This window comes from Somniosus microcephalus, chromosome 15 (assembly GCF_052327205.1).
Source record: "Somniosus microcephalus isolate GS21.2 chromosome 15, FLI_Smic_1.0, whole genome shotgun sequence".
Taxonomy (NCBI): Eukaryota; Metazoa; Chordata; class Chondrichthyes; order Squaliformes; family Somniosidae; genus Somniosus; species Somniosus microcephalus.
Window position 1 is genome coordinate 71,824,776 of NC_141001.1, and position 20,275 is coordinate 71,845,050.

Below are 20,275 nucleotides of genomic sequence, written 5' to 3' on the forward strand. Positions count from 1 at the left end.
CCAGCACCATGTGGACAAGATGGAGTCCGGGCCCCTGGGTCTTCTAAACAATAGCAGTCCTTACAGATGCCTGCAGGCCAATGACAACTCGGCATGTGATCACGTGAATATACTAGGTATTCCTTACAGATGCCTGCGGGCCAATGATAAATCAATATGCAAATGTTACATCCCCTTTTAAAAGAAAAATGTTATGCATTACTTTTAAACCTTCTACATAATGTTCTCAAGCACTGAAAACATCTCAACATTTCAATAACTATGTACAGTTTTTTTTTTAGGGCAGCGATCCGCTTACACCCTTTTGACAGTTCACAAGTCAAGGATAACTCTAGGCTTGACCTCTCGTCGGAATGGCGGTGTTGTTCCTTGGTGTTCAGGAGATGCCTGCGATTGTGGCAGTACACCTGTCCTTCTGGGGTACGGACGTGATACAATCGCTCAGTGTCAGCTGGCTGGATGACGACTGCTGGCTTCCAGTAGTCATGCTCCTGGATTGTGACGGATTCTCCATTGTGCAGCGGCGGCAGTAGTCTAGCTGACCTGTCATAGTATCTCTTTTGGTGTTGCTGTCTCTGTACACGTTTTGCATGCACTTGCTTGCAGCTGACGACCTGCCAGGGCCTGTCTGGGATACGGTGAGGTATCATGGGCTCTTTGACATTTGATGGGCGGCATTCTGGACAAATGGAACATTTTCCGACAACGTCCTCAATGTGTTTGCACATTCCGGGCCAAAACATAATGTCACGTGCTCTTTGTTTGCATTTTTCCATGCCCATATGTCCAGCATGAAGTTTTGTGAACATCTCTTTGAGACTGGCAGGAATGATGATTTTCTCCCCTTTGAAGACAATTCCGTTGATCTGTGACATTTCGTCTCTGTGGTTCTAGAATTCAGATATGCTCTGAGGGCATTTCCTCCTTTCCTCAGGCCATCCTTCATGTATGACTTTGCTCAGCAGTGTGAGTTGTGCATCTTTCTCTGTTTCTGCTCGCATCTCCTTCAGTTTTGAGTCACTCACAGGTAAGCTGTTGTACACCATGTGCACCTGCACATCCATGCCTTCACTGAGGCTGCTGTCCTGGTAGCTAAGAGACTTTCTGGAGAGCGTGTCTACGACAGGAATGTCTTTGCCTGGACGGTGAATGATTGTGAAGCCATACTTCTGCAGCTGAAGGATCATTCTCTGTGGCCTTGGTGGGGCTGCGGCTAGTGGTTTCCTCATGATTGACTCGAGGGGCTTGTGGTCGGATTCCACAATGACTTGTCGGCCATAGACGTACTGGTGGAAACGCTTACATCCAAACAGAATTGCATATAGCTCTTTCTCGATTTGAGCATAGTTGATTTCACTGTCGGAGAGATCTGGAAGTGTAGCCGATGGGCTTTCCTTTTTGCAGTAATACTGCGCCTAGTCCGTACTTTGACGCATCCACTTGTAGTCTGAGCTCTTTGTTGGGGTCGAAGTAGGCAAGAACTGGTTCTGGTTCTCTGGTGATTAGGTCTTTCCATGTGTCATGTTGTTTGTCCCACAGGAACTCATTGGATTGTTTGAGCAACTGACACATGGGTGCGTTGATTTCGGAGAGGCTCGGGGCAAACTTGGCTAAGCAGTTAACCATGCCTAGTACTGTCTCTAGCTCTGCGCGGTTCTTCGGCGGCTCCATCTTCTTGATGGCGGAGATTTTCTCTGGATCCGGCTTAATGCCATCAGTTGAGAGGCGATGCCCGAAATAACTGATCTCGGTGTATCCGATTATGCTTTTCTCGGGGTTGAGCCGGATACCTTTCTCCTGTGATCTTTGTAGCAGCATATGGAGGTTCCTGTCATGTTCCTCTCTATTCCTGCCATAGATGAGGATGTCGTCTACGATTGCGACTACGTCGAGGCCTTCATAGGTTTCATCGATCTTCTGCTGGAATTCATCCTGAGCTGAGATACCAAATGGTAAACGCAGAAATCGGTAGCGTCCAAATGGTGTGTTGAACGTTGTTAGCTTAGATGACTCTTCCGTGAGCTTGATATTCCATTACACTGAAGTAACGTGCTCCCACTAGCTTGGGTGTGATGTCATCTAGCGTTGGTAGAGGGTAGTGAGGGCGTTTGATAGCCTTGTTCAAATCTCTGGGGTCGAGACAGACTCTGAGCTTGCCTGTACGTGGTTTCTCAACCACTACTAACACGTTGACCCACTCTGTCGGTTCTGTTTCCCGGACGATGATTTCTGTATTCTCCATGCTCTGCAGCTCCTCCTTCAGGCGACTACGTAGAGCAAGGGGTATCCTTCTCGGTGGGCAAACCACAGGGGTTGCTGCTGGGTCAAGGTGAATAGTGCATTCACCTGGGAATAGTCCGATTCCTTTGAAAACGTCAGCAAACTCCTCCATGACTGTCTGCTTCTCAACTGGTGCTGTCAATGATAGCACTAGCTTGACGAGGTCCATGTCTAAACATACCTTTAGACCTAGCACTGGAGGTGCTTGAGTGTCAACAATGTAAAAGTTCAACATCATGTCGTTTCTTTGTACTTGCATTTCATCACATGTGCCTTTTACATCTCACATGTGCCTTTTACATCTCACATGTGCCTTTTACAATGAGCTGCTCACTCCCATAGCTGGTCAGTCTGCGTGAGGTGGGCTGTAGCTCACACTCATCCTTCAAGCTGTGATACTCAGAGGAATTACATTTAACCTGAGATCCAGTGTCTCGTTTAAACTTAAGCTCTTTGCCCTGTTTTCCTATCTCAATATCGGCAAAAGCTTGCTCAGTCTCTGAAATCTGTTTTTTCTGTGACACAGAATCAATAAACAGCATTTGGCTCTCTATCTGGCATTTGGCTGTCACTCACTGTGTACTGATTTTCCAAAAACAGTCTTGCAAATTTAGCGAAGTGGTTCCGTTTACCACATTTAGTACGTTGCCTTCCTTTGGCGGGGCATTGCACCTTTTCTCTATGCCAGTTGTTTCCACAATATCCACAGTTTTTGAAGCGTTTTATGCCTGTTGCCCATTTTTAGAACTCTCGCTGTTCTTTCTGTTCTGAAACACGCTCTCTGGGCAGTGTTCTTTGTGTATCTATTAACTGCGTGCACTGTCTGTTCACTCGAGCTGCTTGTGGCACCGGTTATGGTTTTCAACTGTGCTTGGGCTATCTCGTGCGATCTAGCTATGTCTATAGCTTTGTCCAGCGTTAGCCCGGACCCAACATTCAAAAGTTTCTCTCTCACTTTAGCTGACTCTATGCGGTCTCTGACCATCACATCTTTATCTGCATATGCACAGTCTTTTACCAGCAGTTTTAACTCCGTCACGAACTGTTCAAACGACTCACTAGCTCCTTGTACTTTCTCCTGAAACTTGTACCTAGCGAATATCGTATTTGTCTTGGGCATCACATATGCTTCAAAACGGTCAAAATAACTTTTCAGTACCTTTGCTTCATCCTCTCCCTTTTTCTTCGATCCACAGGAGTAGGTAGCTGCATTTTTCTTCCTCTCTTTTCAGTGGACCCGAAAACATTAACTCCACGTGTTGCTTGAACTTGCACCATTCTCTATGTAAGTTCAAAGATCCCCAATTCATTCGAGGTAAGGGAGCTCCAACGATGTCCATTTCAAATCCCTGTTCTGACACCATGTCTTGTTTTGCACACTTTGTACAAAAATAATAAATTGCAGGACAACGGAGTATTACAGTTTAAACTATTTTAATGAAGCATCAGGTCTGTAAGCTTTCTCAATCATCCAGCACCGTGTGGACAAGATGGAGTCTGGGCCCCTGGGTCTTCTAAACAATAGCAGTCCTTACAGATGCCTGCAGGCCAATGATAAATCAATATGCAAATGTTACAATCATTTTCAGAGAGCGGCTGGAGCGGGACCGGAACCCGCCAACCAGCTCTCCCGCCGCCATCCTGCCTCTGCAGGGAAAATCCAGCCCTCCGTCTAGATGTCAAGGAGATCGGAAACCATTTGACAAAAGAAGTCAGCAGCATAAAACTTGAAGCAACTGAAAAGCAGAGCAGCGCCACAGCTGCTGAGTCAAACTGCGTAGTTAATGAAGTCCTGTTCGTGAGGAATCCAGTGCTGGAAGTCAAGTTTCAGCAGAGTTCTGACAGTTGAAAGAGCTCAGCGAGAACAAAGACATACTGGGGGATGGGCAGTGGACTCTGCAGGGGTAGCTTTAAACTTGTAGTTTGGGCTGAAATGCCTTCACTATCAGAGGCAGGGTATCTTAAGCACTGGAAGAAAGGGCAAAAGACAGCAATGCATGACCACAGTTGAAATGAAGAGGAGCTTAGAAAGGAGCTGCAAGCCCAGGAGCCATCTTGAATACTATAATAGCAGTTCAGCCCCGACACAGTATATTTTCAATTCAGATGTTTCTGAACCAAAAGTTGTGAGCAGCTTTCTAATTTTTATCTGCACAATGGCAGAAGAGGAGGCTAGGAGAGTTGAATTGTTTGCAAGTCACATTCCAAAGCTGGGATTTTGGCATAATTATGAACAAGGTGCATTAGGATAGAAAATGTACAAAGATTACTAGGTTCCAGAGACTTAGGGAAAAAACTCAATCTGAAAGAAACTTGGGCTGAGCAAAATGGTTGTGGATGAAATCTCAAAGGTGATTCTAAATGTTCAGTGATGTAAGCAGAATGAGCAATGGCAGAATAGAGAACAGTACTACGCATTCTTATAAAGAAGGAACAACTGAAATAAGGACTATGAAAAGGCTGTTTTGATTGTATTAAGGCTGACCAACTTATTGAATCAGCAGATTTATGAAATCCTGGACGGAAAATATGTGGATTGCTAACAGGATTACATCGGATATACGGCACAGAAACAGGCCATTCAGCCCAACCAGTCCATGCTAGCATTTATGCTCCACTCGAGCCTCCCGCCTTTCCTCATCTAAATCTATCAGCATAACCCTCTATTCCCTTCTCCCTCATATGCTTGTCCAGCCTCCCCTTAAATGCGTCTATACTTGTTGCTTCAACCACTCCCTGTGGTAGCGAGTTCCACATTCTCACCACTCTTTGGGAAAGAAGTTTCTTCTGAATTCCCTATTGGATTCCTTGGTGACTATCTTCTGTTGATGGCCTCTAGTTATGCTCTTCCCAACAAGTGGAAATATTCTCTCTCTATCCACTCTAATCAAATCCTTTCATAATTTTAAAGACTTCTTGGGTCACCCCTCAGCCTTTTTTCAAGGATAGCGACCCAGCCTGTTCATCCTTTCCTGATATGTATACCCTCGCATTTCTGGTATCACCCTTGTAAATCTTCTCTGCACCCTCTACAGTGCCTCTATATCCTTTTTATAATATGACGACCGGAACTGTAGGCAGTACTTCAAGTGTGGGCTAACCAAGGTTCGATACAGGTTTAGCATAACTTCCCTACTTTTCAAATCTGTGCCTCTAGAAATAAACCCCAGTGCTTTTTTTTTATGGCCTTGCGAACCTGTGTTGCAACTTTTAGTGTATTTGTACTCCGAGATCCCTTTGTTCCTCTACCCCACCTAGACTCTCACCCTCCAAGCTCTGCAGAAGGGTTTCGACCCGAAACGTTGACTCTATTTCTCTCTCCATGGATGTTGCCTGGCTGCTGAGTTTTTCCAGCATTTCCTGTTGTTATTCCCTTCAAGTAATGTGAGCTCCCTATTCTTCCTACCAAAATGTAATAACTCACATTTATCTGTGTTGAACTTCATTTGCCAATTATATGCCCATTCTGCAAGTTTATTATTGTCCTGCTGTAATTTATTGCAGTCCTCCTCAATATTGAGTACCCACCCCCCCCCCCAAAAAAAAATTTGGAGACCATCTGCAAATTTAGAAATTGTGCTTTTGATTCGAAAGCCTAAATCGTTAATATAAGTTGTGCATAGCAGTGGTCCCAGCACTGATCCTTGTGGAACACCACTACCCACCTCTACCACTGTGAATAGCTACCTTTTACCCCTACTCTCGGCTTTCTGTCTTGAAGCCAGCTAGCTATCCATTCTGCTATTTGTCCCCTGACTCTGCATTCTCTGACTATTCACATCCTTTGCAATTGTTTGTTGGTTGCTCTGGCTGAGTTTGACCTGATAGGTTGAACTTTACTAAAATTGAAATACTTAAAACCACAGCTATTCCATAATATTGAAACATTGTGTGTAAGAGCTAGCAAGATCTTTTGTACCAGTACCATCATCGTAATTCGAAGAACTTTTTTTTTTAGGAAACAGAAATCCAAAAACATTGACATTTGTCCAACAAGTGGGAGGGACCATTTTATGGTAGAATGCCACAGATACCAATGAGTTATGGTCTTGCTGACCTAAGCAGTTAATTTTACAAAGGATATCAGTCCCTAATGTACACTTTATTTAAACAAATAAAAAATCACATCTGTTGTACAGAGTTGAAATTCAATCAGACGTGCCAGTGCAGACATGGAAACACTGCCACATGACGTGCATGGTGATGTGTGAAGGGGACTAAATTTGGTGTGTTTGTGGGGGGGGGGGGGGGGGTGGTGGCGAAAGTAAAAAGAAAACAAATGTTTGAACTCGCTCATGTAAATAGTATACACCTTGAGGTCTTTTACAGAAAAATATAACTAGTGGTTCAGTGGAGGCATTAACCAGTAATATAACCTAATGTTTATATTAAAGGTTTATACTTTAGTAATACTGTATAAATAGCTTTATAGAAATGGTGTCTGTCTTTACAGGTGGAGAATTCTGATTGTCCATTAGTTACCAATCTATCTCTTATGTGATCACAATGTAGTTAGCAGCACTCAGTCTGAATAGCCATTTCTTTTTGTTCGAAGCAGGATGTGTACATGTAGGTTATTTGCAACAGGGAGTAAACCAGATTCATAATCAGGAGATACTGGGATAGTGCTGCCCTGCCTTCTGGTGACATTCACTAACTCTTAGGATGATGGGGAAAGTGGGTATCTTTAGAGTAGATTGGCATATTTTTAAAACAACTGACGAGCTTTCATGCTCTTGTGATGTTTTATTATCCATTTGTAAATAATAACTGCAGTGCGCATTGCGTACGAGATGATGAGCAATATCTGATCTTCGTTTCTCATGGCAGAAAGATTTGTACTATTTGCTGACTGGAACAGGAGTCTACAATGAACTCCATTTTATACAGCATTGCAGTCCAGAGTCTATGTTCTTAGTCTGGCTTCTGAAAGAAACTTTGTGATAAAACAGAAGGATTATAATTGTTGGATTCAATTCGAAGCTCGCTGTTTGTTCAAACATCAATTGCTTATATTTTAAAATCTCTTCTGTAGAATATGTTGACACAGAAAATATGCTGTGGCTATTTGAAACCCCTCAAATATAAAGTATGCATATTTTACTCCCCTGTGTGGTGCCTGCCCTAACCAGCCTCCACAGAGAATATTATTCATGTGCGGAAGAATCAGCAAAAGATCTGTACTAATTTTCTTTAGACAACTATCAGCAATTCATATTTGCTGTTAAACCATAGATTACATTAAAAAATAAATGTCTTTACCAGAAATTCTTTATAAGAGGTCTGAATTACTATGGCAATTTTTGACTGGCAGTTAAAAAACTGGGTCACTTGCAATCCCTCTGCGCTAAAGGTGTCCATCTGAGATGTTAAGATTTCTATAGTTCGGACCTATCATGCTAACAATGTTTTTATTGTATTTTTCAACAAGGCCATATTCAAAGCTTGGCAACAGATGTTGGAATTCAGTGTTCAGACACGTCTCTGGAATCTGTACAGACTATATGCTCTTGCTGTGAGACTATGTCATATCTGTGTTATGGCTAGGGTAAAACCTTGAATTATTTCAATTAAGAATTGGTCAGTTTAAGTGCTTCAGGGTAGCAATATTCTGTGGAACAGTTCAGGTCCCATTTGCGTCAAGAGCCTGTGAAACCATGGGGAGTGAATAATGTTTGCGTAGAATCTCATTTAGTCTGCTTCAGTAAACCGCAGTGGAAAAACATTGTCTGCGAGTAGACTATGTGAAAAGAAGTAGGCACAGTTAAACGGATCAAGGGGGGAAAATTGGCAGTGGATGGCAAACTGCAAATTATTGGAAAAGAATTGACGTTTTGTTAGCAATGTATAATCCTTCAGCAGCTGTTAATAATAGTAAAATTCCCAGTTTTAACCTTTTATGAATTGTTTTATGTAATGCCAGTACACACACACACACACACACACACACACACACACACACACGATTCAGTTAGCAAGTAATTTGGATTCGGTTTTCAGAAGGTAGCGTTGTGCCTTTGCACTTGCTCTATGCATTCCCTGCTGTAACATGGTATTTTTAGTGCTGTTTCCCTAGATGTGCTAGTATGTGTCTCAAATGCTGTCTGAGATTATAATGACAAGAATGGCACATTGGTATGCTATTTGTGGCTCTCCCACTGCCTGCAGGGATGTAATGATCTGTAAAGCTTGCTAACTATGGAAAAACTGATGTACCATAAAAAATTTGCCACTCAGAATTTGAGATTAGACAGAACATGATCTATATATTCTCATTATTGAATTTTAAAAAAATTGGTGCAGATTTTCCTGTTCCTCGCTTGGACATACTGAATCGCCTAGGTGCAGTGCATAAGAGAAAAATCGGGTGGGGAGGATCACATGTCCATGAGGGAGCCAGCCAATTTCCCATCCATTCATTTAAATGGACAGAAAATTGTGCTGGTTTCTTCATGGGTGTGTGGCCCTCCCCCCCAATTTTTAATCCTTGTGCTGTGCCCAAGTGATTCAGTACTCTCAGATGCAAGGACAGGAAAATCTACCCTATTGCATTTTAAGAGAAATTGAAAAAGCCAATTCCTGGCCTCTAAACCCCTATGTGTACTGCTCGCTTGTTTGAAATGGGTGCGTGACGATTTCCATACTATTCGCTTGGGATCACCCAATCTTAAAGGTAGAATCGACTGTTTTGGGGAGAGTTGTTCTTTGCTTTTTTTCGACCTGCCACACAGCTGTTTCTGCATTATTAGTTTCACAAGTTATTTCAGCTGTTTGCTGCTGAATTTTTGTAATACAAGGCTCCCTTTGTACAGAGCTCCAGCCTCAGTATTGTTGCTGCCACTAGCTGTCCACCTCGGTTCCAACCACAGTGCTCAGTATTGGCATTCCATTCAGCCTGCGAATCCATTCAGCCTGTTAATGGCTATCGTAGATTTTGAAAGAGTACAGGCAGAGGCAAGAAAAAGGCTTGCACCTCAGGCACCTGGCGCCCACTTGCATTTGGCCCAGGAGCTATGTTTTTGGACTCTGGCACACCAATTGGCCTTCTCTGCTTCACAAGAGACATGGTGACCGAGTTATGCTGTCTACTGGAGCCTGATCTGCAGACGAGATCTAACACGTGGATAGCCCTGCCCACTGCTGTGCAAGTTATTACAGGATTAACGGCGGAGGGGAGTGTAGGCAGCCAGAAATACGGGAACATGTGCGTAGAGGGATGAGGAGGGACATCAGGGCTCTCACCAGGAGGCCTTGCCCTCTGAGGGTAGTCCGACAGCGCTCCTTCTGCCTTCAATTAAATGAGGAGCAGCATATTAGATGGCTCCGCATCACCAAGGTGGTGGTCACAGAACTCTGCCACCTCATCCAAACAGACCTCCAGCCTCACACCAGGATGACTTAAACCCCAGATCCCTTTTGCTCACCACATGCCCATCATACCATCCCAGTGTCATGCCATATCACAGCGTCCTCCTGGGCGCAAAGTTGAAATGAGAGAGACCACAAAATATTGCAAACTCCATTACTAAATTTATGCATAAACGTATCACACATCACATTCATTCGAATAACTAATGACCTTTGTACCTGCCATAGTTGAATAGCTGTCATTGTGTGCAAGGTGTGAGATGTGGGTGAGAGTGTTGGTAGGTAGAGATTGTTGGGTGAACACTAGGTGTAGTCCTTTCGGCAGTGTGTGAAGCTTGGTGGTTTGTAGCATTTGTTGAAGCATTCAATCACCCTGACCACTCGACTGAGGTGGATCTGCCATCAGCACACCTGCTTCAGTCCTGACTCCTCCTCCTTGCTGAGGCGGCTGCACAACCAGCAATGCTGAGAATGAGGTGCTGCAGTATCAATGAACCTCCTCTTTAAGTACTGGGAACAGCCTGTGCCAATGATGAGTTGCGATTAGACTGCACCCGATACTGTTCCACCCTTTGAGTAACGCCACTGAGCTAAGCCCTTAAGACTTGATTTAGTACCCCGATCATTTCGAATGAGAATGAATTTTGCGTTCAGTCTAAAGCATTAGCGCCTGATGCTAATTCTCAAACTTTTCTGAAGATACTGCCCATTCCTGGGCTATAATGAATTTCTAGCCCTTACTTTTCAAATATTGCCGTAGCGCTCCCTGCGTACCTGGGAAATGCAGAGAGCATTTAAAATATTTAAGTTGCATTATCTTGCCTAATGCACAGAGGTCTGCACATCAGTCTGGCAACATGGGAGCACATCCAAAAGCCACGATCCTGGATGCTTTTACCTAAAATCAAGGAATCAGCCCTGAGGTCTGCATTATGATCGATACCCTTTATCAGGTCCAAACTTACCTTATTGAGAAAAGGAACATGACCAATTGCTATGGGTCCCATTCCGTAATACCCTTGTTTGTGGGATACTGTTTACTTCAAACCAGTGCCAAATGTCAGGTTGACCCATTGGAAAATTATTTGAAGGAGCACAGTACAATGTGTAATGGTGTGTCCATGCATGTGCATTTTGGAACAATTTGCCAGAAGGAATTTGTACCCTGTTAATTTTTAAATTGTGTTTGAAAGCAGATGTACCTTTTCGTATTTGTGAATGGCTTAAAATCGGATAACTGGAGCTACACTAAACTTAATGACTTCATAGTTCCAGAAATGTTAATGACATAAGGTTTAAGTTAAATAAAATGGCACATGTGGCTACAACTTAAATCATATTTGTGACCTTGAATTGTGGGAAATGCTAAGATTTAGCAACGACATTACAATGACAAATTACTCCTCGTGAGAAGACAATCCCATTCAGCCCAATCTAGCTTATTCTGTTTAACTCTATGCTAAACTAGGCTGGTAGTCATGTTGGAGGAAACTGTCCGGGACCTACAAAAGGAGTTGTATAATTGTAAATGGGCAACATAATGGTAGACTAAGCAGTGTTTTTGCCGAACTTGCATCAATGTTACAGCGGCAGAGAGGGTGCAGCTCCAAGGAAATTCCCAGCAGTCTTACTCTAAATATGGTTTTGTTAATGAATTGCAAGTTCCCCATATTTTTATTTGGAATTGTATCTGATGTCTACCTAGATACTTATGGTTTGAAATTACATTTTCCGCGATGTGCATGTATCAATTTCCCTTCTCCGCTATTTTACTGGAGCATTAACTCGTTTAAGCTTTTGTATAACTTCATCATGCAGTCATTTCAATTTTGTAGACCATTTAAATAAAATCATATATTTAATGCTGGCTAAAATTTAAACGTTCTGTTTACTATGTTCTCTTAAAGGCCATTGAGAAAAAATGAGAATAGCCAAGACACACTGAATGATCTCTGTGGGACTCTGCTTATCACAACTTGCCAATTTCAATAGCTATTATTTATAATTACTATCTGGTTTCTATGAAGCCATTCTTGTATGCATTTTGCCACTTCCTTTTATGCCTTGAGATTTCATTTTAGCTTTTATCATTTCTTTTGTTGGGGACCTTGTGGAAAAAAGTCAGTTATATAATGGCTGCTTTGTTATCATTCATTAATTATTACTTCCTCAAACTGAATGATTGTTAGACATAACTCCCCTCTCATAAACTTGCAATGGCTTCCATTTCTTCTGATGCATTTAAGTGTGTAACAAGGAGGATTCCAGCCTACAAGAAAGGGAGTTGTGGTATTCTGTGTGTCTGATGTTTGAGTCTTCAAATCAAACCATTGTGAAATTCATGTAACTAGAGTTTCTGTTTGGCTGATATGTTGTGCACACTTTATCACCATAGGGAAGTTCTCTAGTAACCTAAAATTAGACACAGGTTAGCAAGTGCCAAGGTTTAGGAATTGCCATGTGTGCATGAATATTGTTGAAGTTTAACTAACTAAAACCACACATTTTACAATTGGGGAGTACTGGTAAACGTCTTGCTGCTTGTCCAGTTAGGACCAGCCTAAAAGCGATGGCTGGGGACTTAAGGGAATTAAGGGTTATGGGGAGCGGGCAGGAATTTGGACATGAGTCTAGGTTCGGATCGGACATGGCCCTGTGGGTAGTGGAGCGGGCCCAGGGGCCGTATAGCCTGATCCTGCTCCTATTTCGTGTCTAATTCTGTTAGATTCAGGAGATGGTTCTGTGATAGTGGATTGGTGGTTAGGATCAGATCAACCATGATCTTATTGAATGGCGGAGCAGGCTCGAGGGGCCGATTGGCCTACTCCTGCTCCTATTTCTTATGTTCTTATTCCAATGCCCTATCATTGGTCTATTTCTCACATCTTATCAATAAACCAAGCTAACCGGTCAATCATCAGCAATGCGTTGGAGTGCTGAGGACCTGCCTGGCTCGGCTATTGGATTGCCAAATCTGACACACAGCATCAACTTGGTCCCAATTGCCCATCACCAGCCATGTTACCTTGGAGTCACTTCGACTTCATAAGAGTCTAGCTTCCCCCTCAAAGGATGGTCATCATTCAGAGAACTTGATCAGTGGTAATGTCCCAGTGATGTGGTGGTAGGACAGTCTGTTCTTGAGATTGGGATCAAATACAGTGTTCAGGTGTTACAGAAAGAGGTCATACCCTGCCATTCCAGCCCATGTTGCATCATCTTCGTGAGCATAAAAGCTCCCACATTTAGTTTTAATGTCATTTTTTAATAAGAGAATTAAAGGGTTTAGTTAGATCCACAACTCATTTCAAAATATCTCAATGTTCACTAAAAGGAGTATATTTTTAGGTGATTAAAAATTAAATTATGTGGTATTCACTTGTCTCTTACATAGGGAACCGAAGCCATGGTGTTGGAAAGTGTTATGTTTGCTATCTTGGCAGAACGATCACTTGGTCCGAAGCTATATGGAATCTTTCCTCAGGGTCGTTTGGAACAGTTCATTGCAGTAAGTCTGATTATCTCTGATAGTGTGAATCATTGATTGTGTTCTGTTGCCTTTGAGCTTTCACTAGGCTACTGCTGCTTGTGGGGGGGGGGAATATTTTGGCAACCAGCCATTATTTGTGTGCTGTTAGTGTTGCTATTATTAGATGTTGCGCAGTAAAAATTCTGCATCTCTTCCAAAAGAACAATCTTAATGGAGCACAATTAAACAAAAAACAGTTAGATTTTACTAAGGCAGTAACACCTGCCTGCACAGAGGAAGAAATCCCCGCCCACCGCAAAACAGAAATTGCTTCCAATCTCGAAGTAACAAATTTTGTTTTTTGTGCTGAACTATGGAGCAGTACAATGAATATAAACATGTACATCCTAAAATAAATAGTTAAAAGCTTGTGAACACCTTTTAATTAGAAAATAATTTGTAGTCAACAAGATATTTAGATATTTGCTGAGTTAAATTTCATGGGATTTGCATAAGAAGCCCAATTCAATTAGATCTCCTTAGTGCAAATAACTAGAATTTCATGGGTTTGCCAGTGTGCTGCAAATGTTTCCAAATAGCAACATTAGTTGGGAATGATCATTAAAAAAAAGTAAAATACTGCGGATGCTGGAGATCTGAAATAAAAACAGAAAATGCTGGAAATACTCCGCAGGTCAGGCAGCATCTGTGAAGAGAGAAACATTAATGTTTCAGGATGATGACTTTTCGACAGAACTGGAACATTAACTCTGTTTCTCTCTCCACAGATGCTGACTGACCTGCTGAGTATTTCCAGCATTTTCTGTTTTTATTCGGGAATGATTATGTTCAGCTATTTGGCCTTTTAATTGATTCAGGGTTGCTTAGTCTCCTGACTTGGTACCAGTTTGGTGCATACCAACAAATTGATTGCAGACAATATCTAGTAACATTCATCAGGCAGTATATAATAATGAGTATATGTGCCAGAGGTACCTGATGTTTAAATGAACATGCAGGAATGGTAAAGACTGCTTGCCCTTTTCTCCAGGTTTGAGATCACACCTCCCAGTCTTTTATCTACGATATACATGTAGGTATGAGAGTACAGTTAACGGAAGTAGTGACTAGTGTTAATTACAAAAAGCGTTTTGCATTTAAATGTATGGAAAAAGTGTGAACGTGAAAGTAAGGAATGTTTTCAGACTGTACGCTGTCAGTTTGCATACATAGACATTTACTGTATATAAATGCTGTATATTGTAACATAACAGCTAGAATTCAGCATATTGTAAGTATTTGACTTATTACATGAATATTGTATCCCTTTCCTTTTAGAGTCGGAAATTGGAGACCAGAGAATTGGCTATTCCAAGTATTTCAGCAGAAATAGCAAAAAAGTTGGCCACATTCCATAGAATGACGATGCCATTTAACAAAGAACCAAAATGGTTGTTTTGTACTATGGAGAAGTGAGTACTTAACTAGCACATTTAACTTCTGCATAACCTGTACAAAATATTTAAGTATGACTATGTTTTACGGATAAAGAAATCACATTTTTGAAGGAAAATTTAAATTGACATGGTTAAATGTATGTGTATAAATTTTAGAGAATTAAAAGTAGAAAGTAACCAGGTAAATACAGTCCCCACCACTTATACCGCCCACATTTATAACCGGCAATTAGGTAAGTACAGTCCCCACCACTTATACCGCCCACATTTATAACCGGCAATTAACAATCACCATTTTACAACGGCGCTGGCTACTTTCGACAGTTCAATAAGATCTTCGCACCTTGTTAAAGTGCGGTTACTTAATCTTCTGTACCTACTGTTTAATGGCTCTGATCTTTACAGGTTGAAAGGAATAAATTAACTTTGAAGACACTGACAAGATTTCCTTGTCAATTGAAATCCTCCCAAATATCCTGACATTTCCACTCTGGGAGGGGAGGGAGAATTAAACAAACCAAAAGAACCATTTATTTATTTCACAGAAATCGCAATAAAAGGGGTGCTCTGTATACAATAATCATCTGTACTTGCAGCAAAAAGAACAAGCATTTTGACATCAATGGATCAGTTAATTCCACGCCTTTCTTGAAGTCACATATCTTAATTGTACTGCTAACTAGGTCAAATACCAGTCATGTATTCAAATTGCAAGAGGTATCGCACACCCAAAGTAGATACTTTGTCATGAACAGGTTTATTTGTTTTTATTTCATTTATGTTTTGTTGATTTTATGTACTTTGGGCACTCACCCAGTGAACCCATCTGTGTATATATCCGCTTTTATATAAGTTTAGAAATTATAGTTTTATCGTCCACCACTTATAGCAGGCAAATTGTTTTAACACCATCGCGTCTACAATAAGTGGTTGGAATGTATTGCCATTGACATTCGTGGAAATGTTATGCATAAGTTGTATCCTAGGATTGTCAGTCACAAAAGCGTCTTTAAGATACGGCTTTAGACATTAGATTTTACAGTACTTGCCTTCAGATTTACTTTCCCTTCACCAATTTTCTTTGATTTTCTTCCCATGCCCTCCTCTCCTGAAATCAGTGGTTCATTGTTCCATGTGGCTTTCTCACAAATAGCAACCAGAGGAATTCTAACCCCAGGGGCACAATCCACATCCAAAAACAACACTCGAGTTATTCATGTATTCCTGTTTGAGACAAATGATATTTTGCACTCCATAAACCTTCAAAATTCTTGAAAGCCTCACTCTATTAAAGCATGTCTTGAGAATTATGGATTTATATTTTAGAATTATATACTGGGAAGCTCAATGCTTATATTGTTTTCTGCAATTCAAGCAAAAAATTACTTGTGTAGAAACAAAGCATTTGTATGTCTCATCTATAGTTTTTTATCTCAATGTTGTGCTTATTTATTGTTTATCGTTAATGACAGGTACTTACAGCAAGTGATGCGAATCAGCTTCACAAGAGAGGCTCACATTGTAGCATTCCACAAACTTCTCAGTTACAACCTGCCACAGGAACTTGAGAAGCTGAGGTAGGGCTTTAATGAATTAGTAACATTTACATTTGTGCTTTTAAAATCTAAAATATTGTACCAACTTTCATATTTTAACAAAGGAAACTGATAAATTCATGTTGAGTGGAGCTTGACTGTTATAAACACAAATTTAACAGGTCTGACACTATATAGGTTCCGTGTCTGCAGTCACTCTCATCAGCAGATCTTGTATCTCCTATGATCTGTAGTACACTTTTACAGACCAATATCTAGTTAAAAAAGTAGTGTGACGCAGTGATTGTAACAGGATCCTTATTGTGTGTAGTGGCTGGTAATCTCGCATGTGTTGCTACATGTGTTCTCCTAATTTTATGGAACAAAAATGAAAAGTAAAAGTGGGCATGGTGTAAAACGGGCTGCCAATTTTGCTATCTCCTGTTTAGCGATTTTTGCCAAAGACCAATTTCACCCACTCTGTGTCCTAGAGAGACAGATTGAGACACAAAATCAGCCCCTGACCCTTCTCTTGACTCTGCATGCCGACCATATTGGTCTGCTGAGCTGTCAATTAAAGTTGCCACTTTGAATGGCCTGTCTCCCAGTTGATGTAGGTGCTAGCAGCGCCTGTGTATGTGATCAGATAAGACCCCTACCAGACGTTTTGAATAAAAACCAATCTATATCAATTGTGAGAAGTACTGAGAATTAAAACTAACAATCCTAATGGTCTCAAAGCTAAAGTAACTTGCAAAAATGGATGCCTCTCTCACTTTGGAAAGCTCAATTGTGCATCAAGTCATGCTAGTCCCATGTCTGCTGACTTTAAATGTTAAGTCAAAACATGCTGTGTCCCTGAGAATAAACCTTTTATAAACTGAATTGCATCTTGTAGAAATATCATAAAACAAATGAATACAAAATACCAAAATGCTACAATAAGGCTAGATTTTATGTGCCCACTGACTTAAATCTAGTTTATTCAGTTCATTCTTTGAATTTTGCAGATCAGCTGTACCAAGTGGCCTCATTGTTTGGTTTCCCCCAACAATATGGTTTTATATTTATTATATAAATAATATCACACCTACATTCTACAAATAGCAGAGACAGTACACAGGGTGTATTGGCATAGCACCTAGATGTTGGAACTTGGATTCAATCTATCCTTCATCACTATTCACAGCTGCATAACTGCCTCCTTTTAAACGTCACCATCATTTGGATTTTTGAAAATTTAACAAGTTCCCAAGAGTGACATGGAGTATTTTAATGATTTTGTAGGAAATTCTGGCTTTCAGGCCAAATCTTCCAGAAGACAATGTGAATAATTATTCCAGTTTAAAAAAAAAACTAACATATATAGTTAACTGCAAAGAAGAAAACTTAAAAACATCTAATATTGTGACTATTAGGTTGAATTTTGAAGCTTTCCTTTAGTTAGGTCAGTAGAGGCTGTTTCTTGGGGAGAACAAAACTAATGATGCCTATGCTGTTGCTTGGCACACAGAGGGTAGTGCTCCCACATAAACAAGTATTCACTCCAGAGATAGGCTGCCTTCTTTTCAGAAGCTCTCCGGTACTTATCTGCAGAGGTGAGTGTTTTATAGTATCTTGGTTAAATTTCAGAAGCTGTGTAACTCTTACCTTCTGGGGTTAGCCTATCCCAACTGAAACTGTGCAACATTAGGCGTCACCTGGCTTAGTAGGGTAGGGTACATTTTTTGAATGTGTGTTACTGGCATCGAGCCTTGCTCACTAAGAATAATCGCAGACGAATTCCTCAATATTTTTCATCCGTGAATGGAGAGACAATTGTGGGGATGTCCCTGCGATTTCCTGATCTGCACCCCCAGCAGTTGAGGCATCACACCAGCAGTGCATGCTCACGAAATTAGAGTATGCTCTAGTAGCTGTACCAGTAAAATACTTAGGCCATGAATAAAATTCCTAATGCTGCTTCAAATATATGGAAAAACACTCAAACTGGACAGAACCGGGAAGGTCTGAGCAATATTTTATTCCAGATCAAATAAATTAGTAATGAAAGCTCTGTTTATACATGTGCAATGTTGCTATTTACTGAGTATGCTGCAGCTACCGCTGGCAGAATTTTTTTTTAAATTCGTTCATGGGATGTGGGCGTCGCTGGCAAGACCAGCATTCATTGCCCATCCCTAATTGCTCTTCCCTTGAATAACCCATCTTAATCTACCTTATGGGGGAGATGGCTTGAATGTTTTAAATTGCAAAAATACTTCTTGCAAGCACAACTTTTAAATAGCAAGATTTGTACGTGTTTTACTACCAATCCCTCAAATTAACTGGTATGCCATTACACTCTCTCCACTGGCCAAGGAGAAGTATCGTTATTTTCAGACAGAACAGCAAGTCTTCCAAGGAAGTGGTATCTTTTTTTGAGAATCCAACATTGGAAGCGCAACCTTTACCATGTTATTAAATGTCATTCTTTCATTCTGCTCAGGTCTTTGCTTCAAGCAACTCCTTCACCAATTGTTTTCTGTCACAATGACTGTCAGGAAGGTAAGATAGTTTGTATTTTATGCATTAAGTTCAAAGTTGTTTCATTTGCTGCACCATAATGTTTAATCTCTTTTGGTAGTTATTTTAATTTGAAAATATTTGTAGTGCCCAATTAGGCCAAAGTGTAAATTCCTCACTTTAAATTCATATCTCCGCACCATAAGGATAACTGGTGTGGAAAATGGAAGTACAGATTGGGTCATGGTAGATTGTTGAGCAGTGCATCCTGTACCTAATACACGAGTTGACTTTTACTTTTCATCCCAGGTAATCTCCTGCTATTGAAAAACACTGAGAACTCTGATGATCAGAAGCTGATGCTCATTGACTTTGAATACAGCAGCTACAACTTCAGGTAATTGCAGTACTGTTTTAAATGCAGATGAGATTAATGGAAGGAAGCTGTAACTCTAAATATATGATTGGCTACTTGGAGCCTTTCTACAGTGTTTGATAACCAACCGTCACTGGACAGTTGAGCAGATAACCAGATGCAACATTCATATCGTCTTATGAAATCTTAACTTTTAGAATGATTTGCTCAACCTTTTCTGCCGATCCCATTAATCCATGAAATTTGAGTATTTATGGCGTTTATTTTTGGATCTTGGATTTAGAATTCAGTCTCCTGGTTATTAAGTCCCAAATGATTGACTGGGCTTTTCATCACTTCAGGTAATTGGGCTGAGAGTAATACTGCAGGAAATGTTGTGGTTTCAGAGATGGTGTCCACTTTGGCAGAAACACTTTGGGGGGGAAAATTGGGTTGATTTGCAGCTCTCGTTGGAGCCCCCGGGGGGGTGCTAACTGGTCGCAAATACCCGGGTGCGCCGCTGCTAACTCCTCCCGTGAAATTCAGCAGGAGGTTAACGGTAACTGGTAGCGCCCCGCGGTGCTGCGCCGCCGCCGGTGACCGGCACCCCGCTTGTGCCCCGGCCGCAAACTTCCCTTGCGCCCCCTGACCTATCGCCGGATGATATGTCCGACCGGATCAGGGGGCGTTTTTGTGGCGGCGGCGCTACTTAAAGGGCAGGTGTTGGGCGGCCAATTTTATCTTGGCCGACTGCCAGCACCTGCCCCCTTTCCCTTTGCGCCGGGCTGTTTTCACAGCACCCCGCTCCCTGGTGGTCCAGCAGGGCCCCAGTGCGCGCAACGCTCGGCCCCTCCTTTAATCAGGGGAGGAGGCCTGCAATGACTCATAACTACGTGCCGCCGTGAGCTTCAGTAGTAGCGCCCCACCTCCTGCTTGGGGCGCTACTACTGAATTTCCGGCAGAGGGCCGCTAAAATTAGGGGCACCCAATTTTTCCCCTTTGACTTTACATGACTAACTCAAACATGTGCCTTATTTTTATGAAATTTGGGGACTACAGTTAATAGGGGACTACAGTTAATAGGCTACTGGCAATAATCTATTCGGGTTGATTGGAAAAAGAAACAGAAAATGCTGAAGATACACACCAGATCAGTCTGCAGTAGATTGGTTACAATGTTTCAGCATACTGAAGGCCAAGAGATAACAAACATTTTAGTGAGGTTAGAAAAATGGAGGAAAAGGAGCAAAAGGGTGAAGGGAAGAAATCAATAAGTACACCAATTGCAAAGAGCCTTAAATGATCT

The 20,275-nt window shown here is 41.5% G+C and overlaps 1 protein-coding gene across 2 annotated transcripts in view; it reads left to right on the top strand.

The window, feature by feature from the left end:
* chka (choline kinase alpha) overlaps positions 1–20,275 on the top strand; it is an 82,862-nt gene that overhangs the window by 36,535 nt on the left and 26,052 nt on the right. For both annotated transcript variants that reach the window (XM_086008004.1, XM_086008005.1), the window contains 5 exons: positions 13,043–13,156; positions 14,456–14,589; positions 16,047–16,151; positions 18,598–18,656; positions 18,924–19,011. In XM_086008004.1, the coding sequence (XP_085864130.1) occupies positions 13,043–13,156; positions 14,456–14,589; positions 16,047–16,151; positions 18,598–18,656; positions 18,924–19,011 (500 nt within the window). The remainder of the gene's footprint in view (positions 1–13,042; positions 13,157–14,455; positions 14,590–16,046; positions 16,152–18,597; positions 18,657–18,923; positions 19,012–20,275) is intronic.